The sequence below is a fragment of the Sinocyclocheilus rhinocerous genome, unplaced genomic scaffold, assembly GCF_001515625.1.
Source record: "Sinocyclocheilus rhinocerous isolate Xijiao unplaced genomic scaffold, SAMN03320098_v1.1 scaffold1496, whole genome shotgun sequence".
Classification (NCBI taxonomy): domain Eukaryota; kingdom Metazoa; phylum Chordata; class Actinopteri; order Cypriniformes; family Cyprinidae; genus Sinocyclocheilus; species Sinocyclocheilus rhinocerous.
Window position 1 is genome coordinate 64,515 of NW_015644664.1, and position 13,369 is coordinate 77,883.

General features: G+C 35.4%; 1 protein-coding gene across 1 annotated transcript in view; it reads left to right on the forward strand.

Annotated features, from left to right (window-relative positions):
- LOC107758780 (formin-like protein 13) overlaps positions 1–13,369 on the forward strand; it is a 50,118-nt gene that overhangs the window by 23,107 nt on the left and 13,642 nt on the right. Inside the window, exons 11-12 of the mRNA XM_016576595.1 lie at positions 6,804–6,846; positions 9,823–9,975. Coding sequence (XP_016432081.1) covers positions 6,804–6,846; positions 9,823–9,975 — 196 coding nt within the window. The remainder of the gene's footprint in view (positions 1–6,803; positions 6,847–9,822; positions 9,976–13,369) is intronic.

Sequence of the window (13,369 nt, forward strand, 5' to 3'; positions counted from 1 at the left end):
CTAATGTCCGTCCCATGCACTGAACGCGCTCTCCTCCACATCACGAGTAGACATGCCCCTTATTGCTGATTGGCTACAAGTTTGTTTTGCGATTCGGCCCGAATCAGTTTTCTAAAGTGTTTTTGAAAAATCACTTACTCTGCCTTTAATTGCAAAAAAAACATGTATAATGAAAAGCCTAAATTTGTATGCAAATTTTTTGTTTTTGCATTATCACATTATTTTCATCAAAACAAGCGTTAAATCATTTCTGTTTTATGTTGAAATATATTTAATATTTTAAATATATATATTTAAGATAATATAGAAATTATTTATTATTTGATTGTCATGAAAATAATGTATATATTTATTCAATTATTCATTTAAATTATATTAATATATTCAATTCAAATCTAGGTCAAATCAAATACAAAATGAAATAATAAATTAGTTCTATATTATATTAAAATAAAACAAAAATTTTTGTTCAAACAATAAAAATGTAGAAATCAACAAATCTATGATGTATATGCTATCAGTGATGTACAGTATGTACTTTTTAAATATATGATGCATAAATACTTTAAAAGTAGTACTAATAGTCGTTATTTTTTGCATTACAGTTTGGAGAAAACTGCTTGATTGTCGTGAAAAAATTACAATTCTAAATGAATAATTGGAATTTGAATAATAATTTATTTTCATTTTGAGGTGAAATATGTCTCTGACAAGTTCTTAACAGGCTTTAGGAGATTCATCCAGACATTGTTGTCAACATTAATGAGTATTACTGTGCATTTTCTAAAAGCATCCCTCAAGATTTTGTGATCACATGCAGATTTTCATATGTATATTATTCTGCATTAGACATTTCCTACAGATTCTGGGCCATCTAGTCAGTCGCCTTGGTCGGCTTATGTGTGCACAGCCATATTTTCAAGTGCACTGAATTCTTCTGATCCTCATTGTGTGAAAAATCCATGAGGGGATTTAATTTGACAGCTGTTGGTTTGAATCTTCACACTGCAAATGAACCACACGACTTGATAAAGGGATTTTGTAAAATAATTCAGCAGTTGCTGTCTTGTGTTTGAGAGGAATCTTTAGTCATTTTAACAAACCCTGGACATGCCGTTTGTGATGCATTAATCACAGCGCCAGTCCATTCTAAAGGTTTCAGGATCGGATTTATACAACAGATTTGAGTTTTTCATGGTTTTCAGCAAACATTATTCCTGGATAATGAGCCTTGCATAATGATTTCTTACTGGAACACCTTCCAGCAGTGGTGGTCACTTAAAATTAGAGATACATAATACATAAAACATGTAAAATATAAATGTCTTTACCTTGAAATATATATGCGTGTATCTAACCTGAGGGCATACATTATGATTGTATTTCAGCCGATATCTGGGAACCTGTCAAATATGTGTATCACTGAATCTCACAAAACGTTTAATTTTTCATCTTAAAATCAAAAGGTAAAAGTTAGAAATTATTTATTTGTAAAGACAAATACACTTTTTTTTTTTTTTTTGCATTGTGTCATTATTTTCATGAAAGTTTAGCTACTATCCTCTAGCGTAAGGCACACAAAAAAAATCACATTTTCAGTAGCATAATGTGAAAAATAACTATTTTTAAATTTAATACTGTATTGCAATAACAAGAATAACTACTAAGAATAAAAAAAAAATTCACTTCAGTTAAATGTTACTAATTTTTCATGCCAATAATGCATATGAATAATGCATATAAATAATCATAGCATTATCACTTGAATTAAATTTCACTCCATTCTCACGAAAATAATGCATATAATGCATTTTGCAATGAATTTATAGCATATATGGTTAGTATTAATATCTCATTTTAATTAATGCTAATATTAATAATTAGTGCATTAATTGTAAAGTGACACAAGGGACCTAAAATGCTCAATTTCCTTTATTGCAAAATATTAACTGTTGTGTTTTGCTTTTTGTATCTGTATGTGTGTGTGTGTGTACATATACCCTGCCTCTGTTTCACTTGCTTTTCGCCTCTCTTTTTCTCTGAACTCTGCTGAATTGCTTACAGATAGGGCACATTCAGAATAAGCCGCCAATATAGAATGCATTTATTTCAGAAAGGGAGGCTCTTTTGGATGCATTCATTATGACTTTTAAGTTACAATAAGCAGCGTGCGTGTGTGTGTGTGAGTGATAATTTGCATGTTTGTGTGCACGCTGGCATTTTATTTCGCAGTTAGCACCGCACCGCACTGATGATTATGATTGACAGAAGAAGAAAATGAAAGTTTGTTTGTGGAAAAACAATCTCATGTGAACTGGAGTCTCACAGTACGCCTGAAGGAAATCAGTATTGAAGCTTCGCAAAGGTGGCTCCCAAGGCACACAGCTGAACGGAGAGGGGAAAAAAAACAAAGAGAAAGAATAAAAAGCTCATTTACTAATGCAAAAGATAATCTTGGCAGACAGCAGGTGCTCAGAAAAAAATAAATGAAATGGACTTGAGGTGAAAAAAAGAAGCATGCATTAATACACAGGGGTTCTGTTCGCAACGAATCAGCACTTAGAGTGGGCTGACGGAGTTTCTAATGGCAAATTTCCTTCAAGTCATTTATTAGTTAGAGAGTGGCAGGCAGGAAGAGATGTAGCCCAAAGAGCACTCTGAAGGCTTTTTCTACCTGTGAGTAAAAAAAAAAAATGCTGAAATCCCTCTTGTACTTTCAGTGCATCTCAAAAGTTTTTTATTTGAGTTTCTCTGTACCCACCGTGCTCTTCTATTCTGCACCATTGAATACATTTCTGTCAGATGTTAAGTTCTCTCTGTGCTCCGAAATGGGATGCAAAGATGTGACATTCATCTTCACAAGCTTTTCTGTGTGAACAGATGATTATATACCGGCTGCAAATTTAAGCCAGTAAGTGTGGAGGTCAGGATCACGGACGCGTCGGGGATTTTTCCAGAGGTTATGGGTGTTATACGGCATCGAAATCGGCTTGACTCAGCAGTCGGGTGTCAGAGAGGGCTTACGTTGTTTGCCTCGGGGAATTGACAGCTATTTTAGCCGATTTTGCTGTTCTGTCCACCTTGCTGTGCTCGGCGGTGTCACCGACTGTCGTCAAAGATGCCGGTCATTTGAATCGCTCACACTTCTGTGTCAGTCATGAGAATCAGGGTTTCAGCAGGTCTTAAACAGGCTTAATACACCCTTCTACCTTAAAAAGGTCTGAATGTTGCACTTTACAGATCTTCTTTATGCACCAAGAGCTTGTAACACTCCAAAGAGAAAGGAAAAATTGAAATCGCATCATATGACCCCTTTAAAACAAGAACAAATATATGACAGTGGGGTATGAAAATAGTTTTCTGTTTAAATTAAATGTATTTTTCTGACCTCATATGTCATATATCATGTTTAATCATAAACTGGCTTCATTTTGACACATTTCACAGAAAATAAGACTTCTGTTGTCATTTTGTTTCTCTGTGTATCTTGATTTAAGAATCTTTGTGCTGGAAAACAAGACAAAAATACTGAGGCTGAAACTCATTTTTCGCAGTGTTTTCAGAAGGTGCAGTAAAGTTATTTCCACATTCTAGTTAGGATATTTGTATTTATTTAGTAACATGAAATCAAAAATAAATATGAAAAATATCTTTCATTTATTTGAAACTGTTAATTCTGATGGCATCGCCGTGTCTGATCTCTTTTTCAAAATATACATGAGCCCTTTGACTAAATGTTCTGATTGGGCCACATGCAATGCTTTTTAATGAGTTTGAAAGGCAGCATCAAACGACATTTGCAACCTGTTTTAATTTCGTAATGTAACATTTTAGTAACACTTTACAATACAGATCCACTTGTTAAAATCATTAGCTGACAATGAAAAATACTTACTGTTGTCTTATTGATTTAAACATTTACTAAATACAATACTAAAAGTCAAAAATTTTATCTGTTAACATTATTTAACCCTTGAATGGTGTTCTGGTCTGTGGACTATTTCGGGACTATTGATTATTTTTTCAAACTCAGACTCATTGGCCTTGGCTCATTTTCTGTGAAGAACATATATCAGAACAAATTTTCAATGACCACTCACTGTACACCCCACCTACACATTTATATTACATACAGGATGTTCGGGTCCACTGGACCCAGGGCTAATAAAAGAGTGGAAATTTTAGGTCCTGTGTACCTTCACTCTGTCCTCCTATTGTCTGGACCTGCTGTTAGTATGTGTATGTGTGTGTGTTAGAGAGAGAGTCTGTAAGAGTGTGAGTGTAAGTGTGAGTTTTGTGTTTCCACCCCTGCCGTTCCCGCGCAATGTTGAAGCACTTTAATTCATGAATGTGATCTAACAAAGGTAAAGGGCACATTTTGACCATATATGCTGTTTATATTGCTTGTAATTGGGATGAAGTAAACATCGGTGGAGTGTTTTAACATATAAGTTTTGATTGTGTTGAATTAAAAACCCAAAACTGCAGCAGGTCCACCAGACCTATGAACACTGGCTGAGTAACAAAAATATGAACACCACACAAGGGTTAATTGACCTGAGCTAACATAAAAAACAACTGTACATTGTTAGTTTATTAACTAATGTTAAAAATAAATTAATACTGTAACAAATTATTTGATCATTGTTAGTTAGTTAATGCTATTTGCTATTTTTCTGGTAACCTTTATTTGATTAATGTGAACTGGCATTAAATTACTCTGTATCTGAAAGTTTTTAGAAGTTTTTAGTATTGGAATCTTCTTTTGTGTTCGGCAGGAGTCATACAGGTTTTGAATGACATGAGGGTGAATAAATGAATAATTCCATCGAATCCAGTGAATTTAACTTATGCACAAAATTGGAATATCCCATAAAACATTTGCGAATACAGTACCGTTTCCATCCAGCAAGACGAAGAGAACAAAATCACAACTTCCTGATAAACTGGAAAAGTTATTTGCTGTAGTAGGAGAAGCCTATGCAAAACACTGTAAATGCGGTCATGTTACCATGCTTTCGGAGGCAGATGCCTGCTGTTTGAGAAAACAGTACTGTAAAGCCTCGTACACACCGGGACGATTTTCGCGCGCGCTTATCTCCGACGTTTTTCAACGCGTCTTTTGTGTTCATACCCAAGCGATTTTCGCAGGCGATGAGCCGAGTGAATGTGTAAATTCACTCCCTGACATTAGATGGCGCTTAATAAAAAACAGAAATACCCTGACATTAGATGGTGTATGATTTTAGATGACACATCGAATCCTATTTGATCTGCAATTGCTCTCCATAACAACTCCCTCTTATCGAGATTTTTGTAGTCGCTGTCGCGTTTGTCATAAAGCCCTTTGTGTTCAGACACTAATGAGACCAGCAGCTCTACATTCATCTTGCCTTGATGCATCTTCTTGGTCTACTTCCTCTTTGTCGTTAGGTATCAATGTGTGCTCGGCAAGACCGTTTTGTGCTTGAGCGCCACCAAGTCGTGTTTTACTTTAACTTCAGCAGCTCCAGGCACGTGAACAAAAGCGCCAATCGCATTGGTCGGCCAGTTTTTAATGCGGCGCGTCAAACCAAAAAACGAGCCCGAGGCTTGTTTTGCGCGTCGGTGTGCACACTCACATTGGCGCCCTTTGTTTAGTCACGAGGCGTTAAACGTCGGCGATAATCGCGCACAATATTCGTCCTGGTGTGAACAAGCCTTAAGACAGTTCTGGGAGGTAATTTTGATGATAGGCTTTGGCTCATGTATTTCAGAATGACCAAAACAACATTTCAGATGCTGTTCAATGAGATCAGTCTGCAGGTTAGTCCTGTTATGCCATCCCATCGCACAAAGTCACATGAAGTTTTTGATTCGCATTACAGAATTTATTCGGTAAATGTGTTTCCATCGTAGTTGATGTACATGTATTCTTATCGGATAAAAAAACGAATACACAAGTTTTTGGAATTTTTCGAATTTAAGCATCTTGGCGTCTCCATCCAGCATTGTTTAATGCAGTATTCCAAAATGTCCATAAAAAACGGGGAATGGAAACACAGCTATTTACTCATCCTCATGTCATTCCAAACCTGCATGGCTTCCTTTCTTCTGTGGAAAAAGAAGATGAGAATTGAAAGATGTCCATATAATAAAAGTCAGTGGGGTCCAATTTTGTTGTTGTTTGGACCCTGTCGTTCTTCAAAATGCCTCCTTTTTTGTTCCACAGAAGAAAGGAACGCAGACAGTTTCGGAATGACCTGAGGATGAGTAATGATCATTTCTGTCTGAACTACCCTGTAAGATCAATGCTATTTGTTTCTGAAAATGTTATACTGTAACTCAGTTTGGACCCCGCGAAAGGTCCTCCATTTTTAAGAGTTCCCAAACAAGTAGCCAGGGTTCTGTTTCCACCACCGCCAATAAATCCATGGGATTGTCTGACATGGTTGACTTTTTAAACCTGTAACATTAAGGCGGATTTACCCACCATCTGACAAGCTGGAAAATTGCTCTGGCTTAGAGTGGGGAATACCGAAGAGCTCTCTAGGTGTGTTGTGCTTTGTCTCAGAGCTGTCTGAGGAATGCTAACTCCTTGTGGCATTGTGAGCTTTTAGTAAACAGTGAGCGTGCAATGCACTAAGTAATGCAAGAAGATCACTCATTTGGAGTGTTGGAAAGAAGCTTAGCTGAAGTTTCTGCCCACTGGGACTTGATTAGCATAGCTAGCTTTGGTCAAATTAGTGTTTAAGGGTGTGAATCACCAGGTAGAAATGAAGCAGAGGGCTCGAAGGTAATGTATTGAGGCTGTGTAAGTGAAGGAGTGAAGGTTGCGATGGAAACAGACGGGCATATGGTCTGACGGTTTGTCTCGTAGACATCAAATCAAGCTTTTCCTTTGGTTGCTGTCTTCGCTGTTGCTCTTTACTCAGGGGTTCAGCTTGTTATACAGTTTGGAAAATAACTAATACTGTAAACAGCTTCAGCATTTAATGCTAGCAGCTCACAATATCTTTCAGCCTAACCTGTTTATCTTGGCTAAATCACAAGGGCTTTTCCCCAAGAGTAGCGTAAACTTGTTTCTTGTGGTATTAATAGGAATGTAAATCAGACAGTCTAAATGATTATGGTGTATCTAATTTGGTGAAGTTAATTGGAAGTAATCCAGTGTGGTTCTGGGAATATTACACATTCAGTCTGTATCACTGAGTTTAGTGTTCACAAATGCAACTTGTCAGACTAAATCTATTGTTTTATTTCTAGACAGCTGCCAAATATTATGCATTTGGTATTAATGCACTGTCTATACATCAATATGATATCCTGTGAAACCATTTCAGCATGAAATCAATGGTAATTTTTTTTTTTTTTGGAAACCTTTTTTTTATTTTTTAGAATTCATTTATTTATTCGTTTCTTTATTTTAAATGATTTTATATTGTGACCTTTGAAGTGCTTGGAGCATTTATGTATGTATTGATTTATTTATTTATTTTACATTGTGACCTATGAAGCACTCAGAGCATTTGTTTGTTTGTTTGCTTGTTTTCTGTGACCTGCGAACACTTTTTTTTGTTTGAAATAATAATAATAATATCATTAAATATTATTATTATTTTGTTGTTGTTGTTGTTGTTGTTATTTATCGTTATTGTTATTATTTCCTTATTTTCTATATTTTTCTATTATTTACTGTATGAAACCACATTCACAGGCTATTTTGATTGTACTGATTTTTTTAATGGGAAATAATTTTTTACACATTCATTCATTCATTCATTCATTCATTCATTCATTCATTCATTCATTCATTCATTCCTTCCTTCCTTCCTTTATTCATTCATTCAATTATTTTAAATGCTGTCCTGTGAAGAATTAGGAGCGTTTTATTTGTTTATTCATTCATTCATTCACGCTTTCTTCTCTAAAATGTTCTTATATTATGACCTGTGAGACACCTGAGGCCACTTTATTTATTTGTTAAACTTTTTTAATTTTTTTACAGGTTTGTTTGTTCATTCATTAATTTATCATTTATTTATTCAATAATTAAATTATTTTATATGCTGTCCTGTGAAGAAGTATGAGCATTTTATTTATTTATTTGTTTATTCATTCATTCGTTTGTTTATTCATTCATTCATTCACGCTTTCTTCTCTAAAATGTTCTTATATTATGACCTGTGAGACACCTGAGGCCACTTTATTTATTTGTTAAACTTTTTAAATTTTTTTACAGGTTTGTTTGTTCATTCATTAATTTATCATTTATTTATTCAATAATTAAAGTATTTTATATGTTGTCCTGTGAAGAACTATGAGCATTTTATTTATTTATTTATTCATTCATTCATGCTTTCTATCACCGTAGCCTTTTTTTCATTTACCAGCATTAATTTACTGCATTAATTAGCTGTTAGTTGATAGCCGAACATTGTTTCAGAGGCCGAACAAGTCATTATATTTTGATAAATGATCACAAAGACAGCATGCACAAGAACACCAGGAACTTGCATTAAGGAAGTAAATAGGGTCAATTTTGATTTCATGTTGACTTGAAGTTGTGCCAATAGATCATCCACTGTAGTTCACTGGCATTGTTTTCTGTAATATTAACCTCAGTCATACACCATACCGTTCCAGAGTTTTGATTTATCACGTTTACTTGTCTTGCACTCTTGTCGTAAGTGCCTTGTTGACGGATGGTAGTCGTTGGTTGTACCTTGTACTTGTTACTTCAGCAAGAACCCCTTAACCCAACAACTACCAGTCCTCAGGTTTAACTTTCCTTCCAGCTTCAAATAATAAATAAAAGCACTTCCTGTGTCGGCTCTGATACACACTTGACAAGCTTGGTCTGTGTCAACAGGACCGCTGAGAAATCCGGCCGACGGCTGTTAAGTGAGAGGCAGGAAAAAGTTTGTATTTTATATGCTGTCCTGTGAAGAAGTATGAGCATTTTATTTATTTATTTGTTTATTCATTCATTCGTTTGTTTATTCATTCATTCATTCACGCTTTCTTCTCTAAAATGTTCTTATATTATGACCTGTGAGACACCTGAGGCCACTTTATTTATTTATTTTTAAATGGTAAATCATTTTAAAGGTTTGTTTGTTAATTCATTTATCATTTATTTATTAAATAATTAAAGTATTTTATATGTTGTCCTGTGAAGAACTATGAGCATTTTATTTATTTATTTATTCATTCATTCATGCTTTCTATCACCGTAGCCTTTTTTTCATTTACCAGCATTAATTTACTGCATTAACTAGCTGTTAGTTGATAGCCGAACATTGTTTCAGAGGCCGAACAAGTCATTATATTTTGATAAATGATCACAAAGACAGCATGCACAAGAACACCAGGAACTTGCATTAAGGAAGTAAATAGGGTCAATTTTGATTTCATGTTGACTTGAAGTTGTGCCAATAGATCATCCACTGTAGTTCACTGGCATTGTTTTCTGTAATATTAACCTCAGTCATACACCATACCGTTCCAGAGTTTTGATTTATCACGTTTACTTGTCTTGCACTCTTGTCGTAAGTGCCTTGTTGACGGATGGTAGTCGTTGGTTGTACCTTGTACTTGTTACTTCAGCAAGAACCCCTTAACCCAACAACTACCAGTCCTCAGGTTTAACTTTCCTTCCAGCTTCAAATAATAAATAAAAGCACTTCCTGTGTCGGCTCTGATACACACTTGACAAGCTTGGTCTGTGTCAACAGGACCGCTGAGAAATCCGGCCGACGGCTGTTAAGTGAGAGGCAGGAAAAAGTTTGCGCTTCGATTAGTTGGAGATGACATGTTCTGGCCTCTGTGTTTGTCTTGCAGCTGATTATCCAGAAGATCCACATGTGCCAGCAGCTGTGGGCTTGTGACTCATTTGTCAGCGTGCTGGAGTACCTTCTGGCCGTGGGCAATTACCTCAACCAGAACGCAGGCAAGGACAGGGCCAAGGGATTTCGCCTCTCGTCCTTAACTAAGGTAGGACCCGCAACCGCCAGCAAATGACCTTTGGGGGATGGAGAGGAGAGCCAGGGCTAATAAAACTTCTTATTGGCATACAGGACAAACATCTGTTAGTTAATAGTGAGAATTAAAATAAAGTGTGACATATTTTATGTATGAAATGTATGAACTTTGCATGTTTAGTCTTAAATATATATTAACATTTAAACTTTTTGTCACTGTTTAAAGCAAATGTCACAACATTTGAGATTAATATGCATTCTAAACAATTTATAACATGGTTTTCTGGAATACTTGATTCAGATTGGTGAATTGTAGCATTTTAGGCTCAAATATGTTTCAGGGTTCCCACGCTTCTTGAACGTACTTGAATTTCAGACATGTGGATTCAAGGCCTGGAAAGTACTTGAAAACAAACATAGGTCCTTGAAAGTGCTTGAATTAAATTTGAAATAAATTTTGTTTATGGCGCTATTTAAAAATTTGTCCTATATGTTCTGTCAAAGACAGAACAAGCGGCACTAATGATTGGGGGTGGAGATGGGGGAGCGCGAAAAAAAAACGTGTGTGTTGATGCGCAGCCTAGCATACAGGACAAACATCTGCTGGTTTTATTTCTCTCTTTCTTTTTTCACCAGCTTTCATTTCTCCTCAGGTTGTTTTATCCGGTCAGCTTTGGTAGCAGCATTAGGGGAAACTCATAATACGGAATTACATTTTTCAAAATAATGTAGGTTTTCTAGTATTCAGCAAGTAGCAGTGTCTGTTTTTGGTCATGTTGTGTCATATGCATAGCTTTGCACACAAACAAACTTTCACATCTCTTGAAATACCGTCTCTCACATATGCTACCATTCAAAAACCAGTTTTTTCTTAAAGAAATTAATACATTTATTCAGAAAGGATGCATTAAATTGATCAAAAGTGATAGTGAAAACATTCGTAAAGTTTTATTTATTTATTTATAAAATGGTTTTATATTCAGACATGCATTTTATTTATTTATAATGTTACAAAATATTTCTATCTTAAATAAATGCTGTTCTTTTGAACGTTCTATTCGTCAAAGAATCCTGAAAAAAGTAAATGACAAAAATAAATGTTTCTTGAGCAGCAAATCAGCATATTAGAAAGATTTCTGACACTGAAGACTGGAGTAATGATGCTGAAAATCCAGCTTTACATCACAGGTATAAATTACATTTTAAAATATATTCAAATAGAAAACTGTTATTTTAAATTGTAATAATATTTCACAATATTACTGTTTTTATTGTATTTTTGATCAAATAAATGCAGCCTTGGTGAGCATAAGAGACATATAAAAACATCATAAAATCTTACAGGTACTACTGTTAAATAGTGACCAATATTGTGACTCACAAATATTCACATAAGACTGGAGGATGCTGAAAATCCAGCTTTACATCACAGGAATAAATTACATTTTAAAATATATTCAAATAGAAAACTGTTATTTTAAATTGTAATAATATTTCACAATATTACTGTTTTTATTGTATTTTTGATCAAATAAATGCAGCCTTGGTGAGCATAAGAGACATATAAAAACATCATAAAATCTTACAGGTACTACTGTTAAATAGTGACCAATATTGTGACTCACAAATATTCACATATAAATAAATATATAAATCCTTTAAGATTGTAGAGAGACTGACTCAATTACATTATGCAGTGCTCCATAGGAGTAGGCGGTTGCTGCTCAGATTTTTTATTGCATTTCCAGCTGTTTCCATAAGTTGAAAGAAGTACATATCGTTGCTTAACAACTGCAAGGATCATAGTCATTCTGTCTTAAAACATAATTGTTAAAAATTAGTTATGGAGAATAGGATGAATGGAGCACTGTTGTTGAACTCTATCATGGCATTTATACTGTATTGTGACATGTATCGTATCGTGACGTACTTGCCACTGTGCCCTATGGTTTAGTCGCGTTTATACGACTGCATCCACTACACACATCAGACGTGCCACACAGTGATACCTGTGAGTTTCTCTTTGTTGTTGCTTTGTGCAAACTCTTGCCGCAGCGGCCCAATTCGTTAGCCACGCGGCATGGCTTTTTTCAGAGCTCACTGAGTCATTAGTGACACGCCGGTAATTTGTATCGATTTTTGCGGCCAGGGTGCTTGAAACCCAGTTCCTAAGTGGCAAGATTTAAGGGCACTTGCACAATAAGCTGAACGACTTCCTCCTTTGCTAATGAGGAATCTGAGTGCACCACCCCTGTGCTTCCTCCATAGAAACACAACAAAGAAAATAACCACATGCTTATTTTAGAGTGATGAAGTAAACCTCTGATGATTAATGAAACACCCTGTCCTGGCATGTTCATCATGACATTTAAAAAAAATTCCATTTCATCATTTAGTGTATCATATTTTGGTAACACTTTATTTTAAGGACCAATTCTCATTGTTAACTAGCATATTGGCTGTTTATTATTACTTATAAAGTACATATTAATGCCTTATTCTGAAAGACCATATTTTAGATCCCTTAACCCTACCCCATATCTAAACTTAACAACTACCTCACTAATTATTAATAAGCAGCAAATGAGGAGTTTACTGAGGCAAATGTCATAGTTCATAGTAGGGCTGCACGATAAATCGCATGCGATATTTAACGCGCATCTTGTCAGAAAGCTGGTTCTGTAATCAGCGGTAAATCTCCATCACGTGCGTGCTTTCACATTGAGCAGCATTAACTACACAGAGCCGTTGTTCACTGACGAGCAGCGCAAAAAATCGCGCGAATATGAACGTGGTTTTGCGAAACGTGTGTGTTGATGCGCAGCCTAGAGCCCTGAGCGGTACAGTTTTCTTAAGCCCGCTCCAGCTGAATTTCTGACCATTACCGCCCACTCCCGCAACATGTGTGTCACGCTCCCGCAAACATTCTTATTGTCTTATTGTATATATTTATAACAGCTGAGCCGCTGCGCACCTCTAAAAGCAAACACAGTCGAGTTTCCTTCATTCAATGAAAGTGCGTTTTTGAACGAATCTAGTGAGTCAGTGATTCATGATTACCCATTCATAAAGATTTAATTCCTGAATGAATCAGCTGTTCAAACGAATCAATTGAATGAATGATTCAGTGATACAAATCAGTGACTTACCGCCACCTGCTGATGTATATAGTTTCATTTTTAGCGTATAATTTCAGTTATTTAAATCATTTAATATTTCTGTATTCAAAATTTTATATTTAAAACATTAATCTCCACATGAATGTATGAATTTAATTGCACTCATGCCACCTCTGAGCCTCATTAAACGTCTGGAAATGTACCTACAAGCCACTTTTGTGTTCTTCTGTGCCACATCTGTAGTACAAATAAATTTTTTATTAATACTAATTTCATATGATTGCTAAC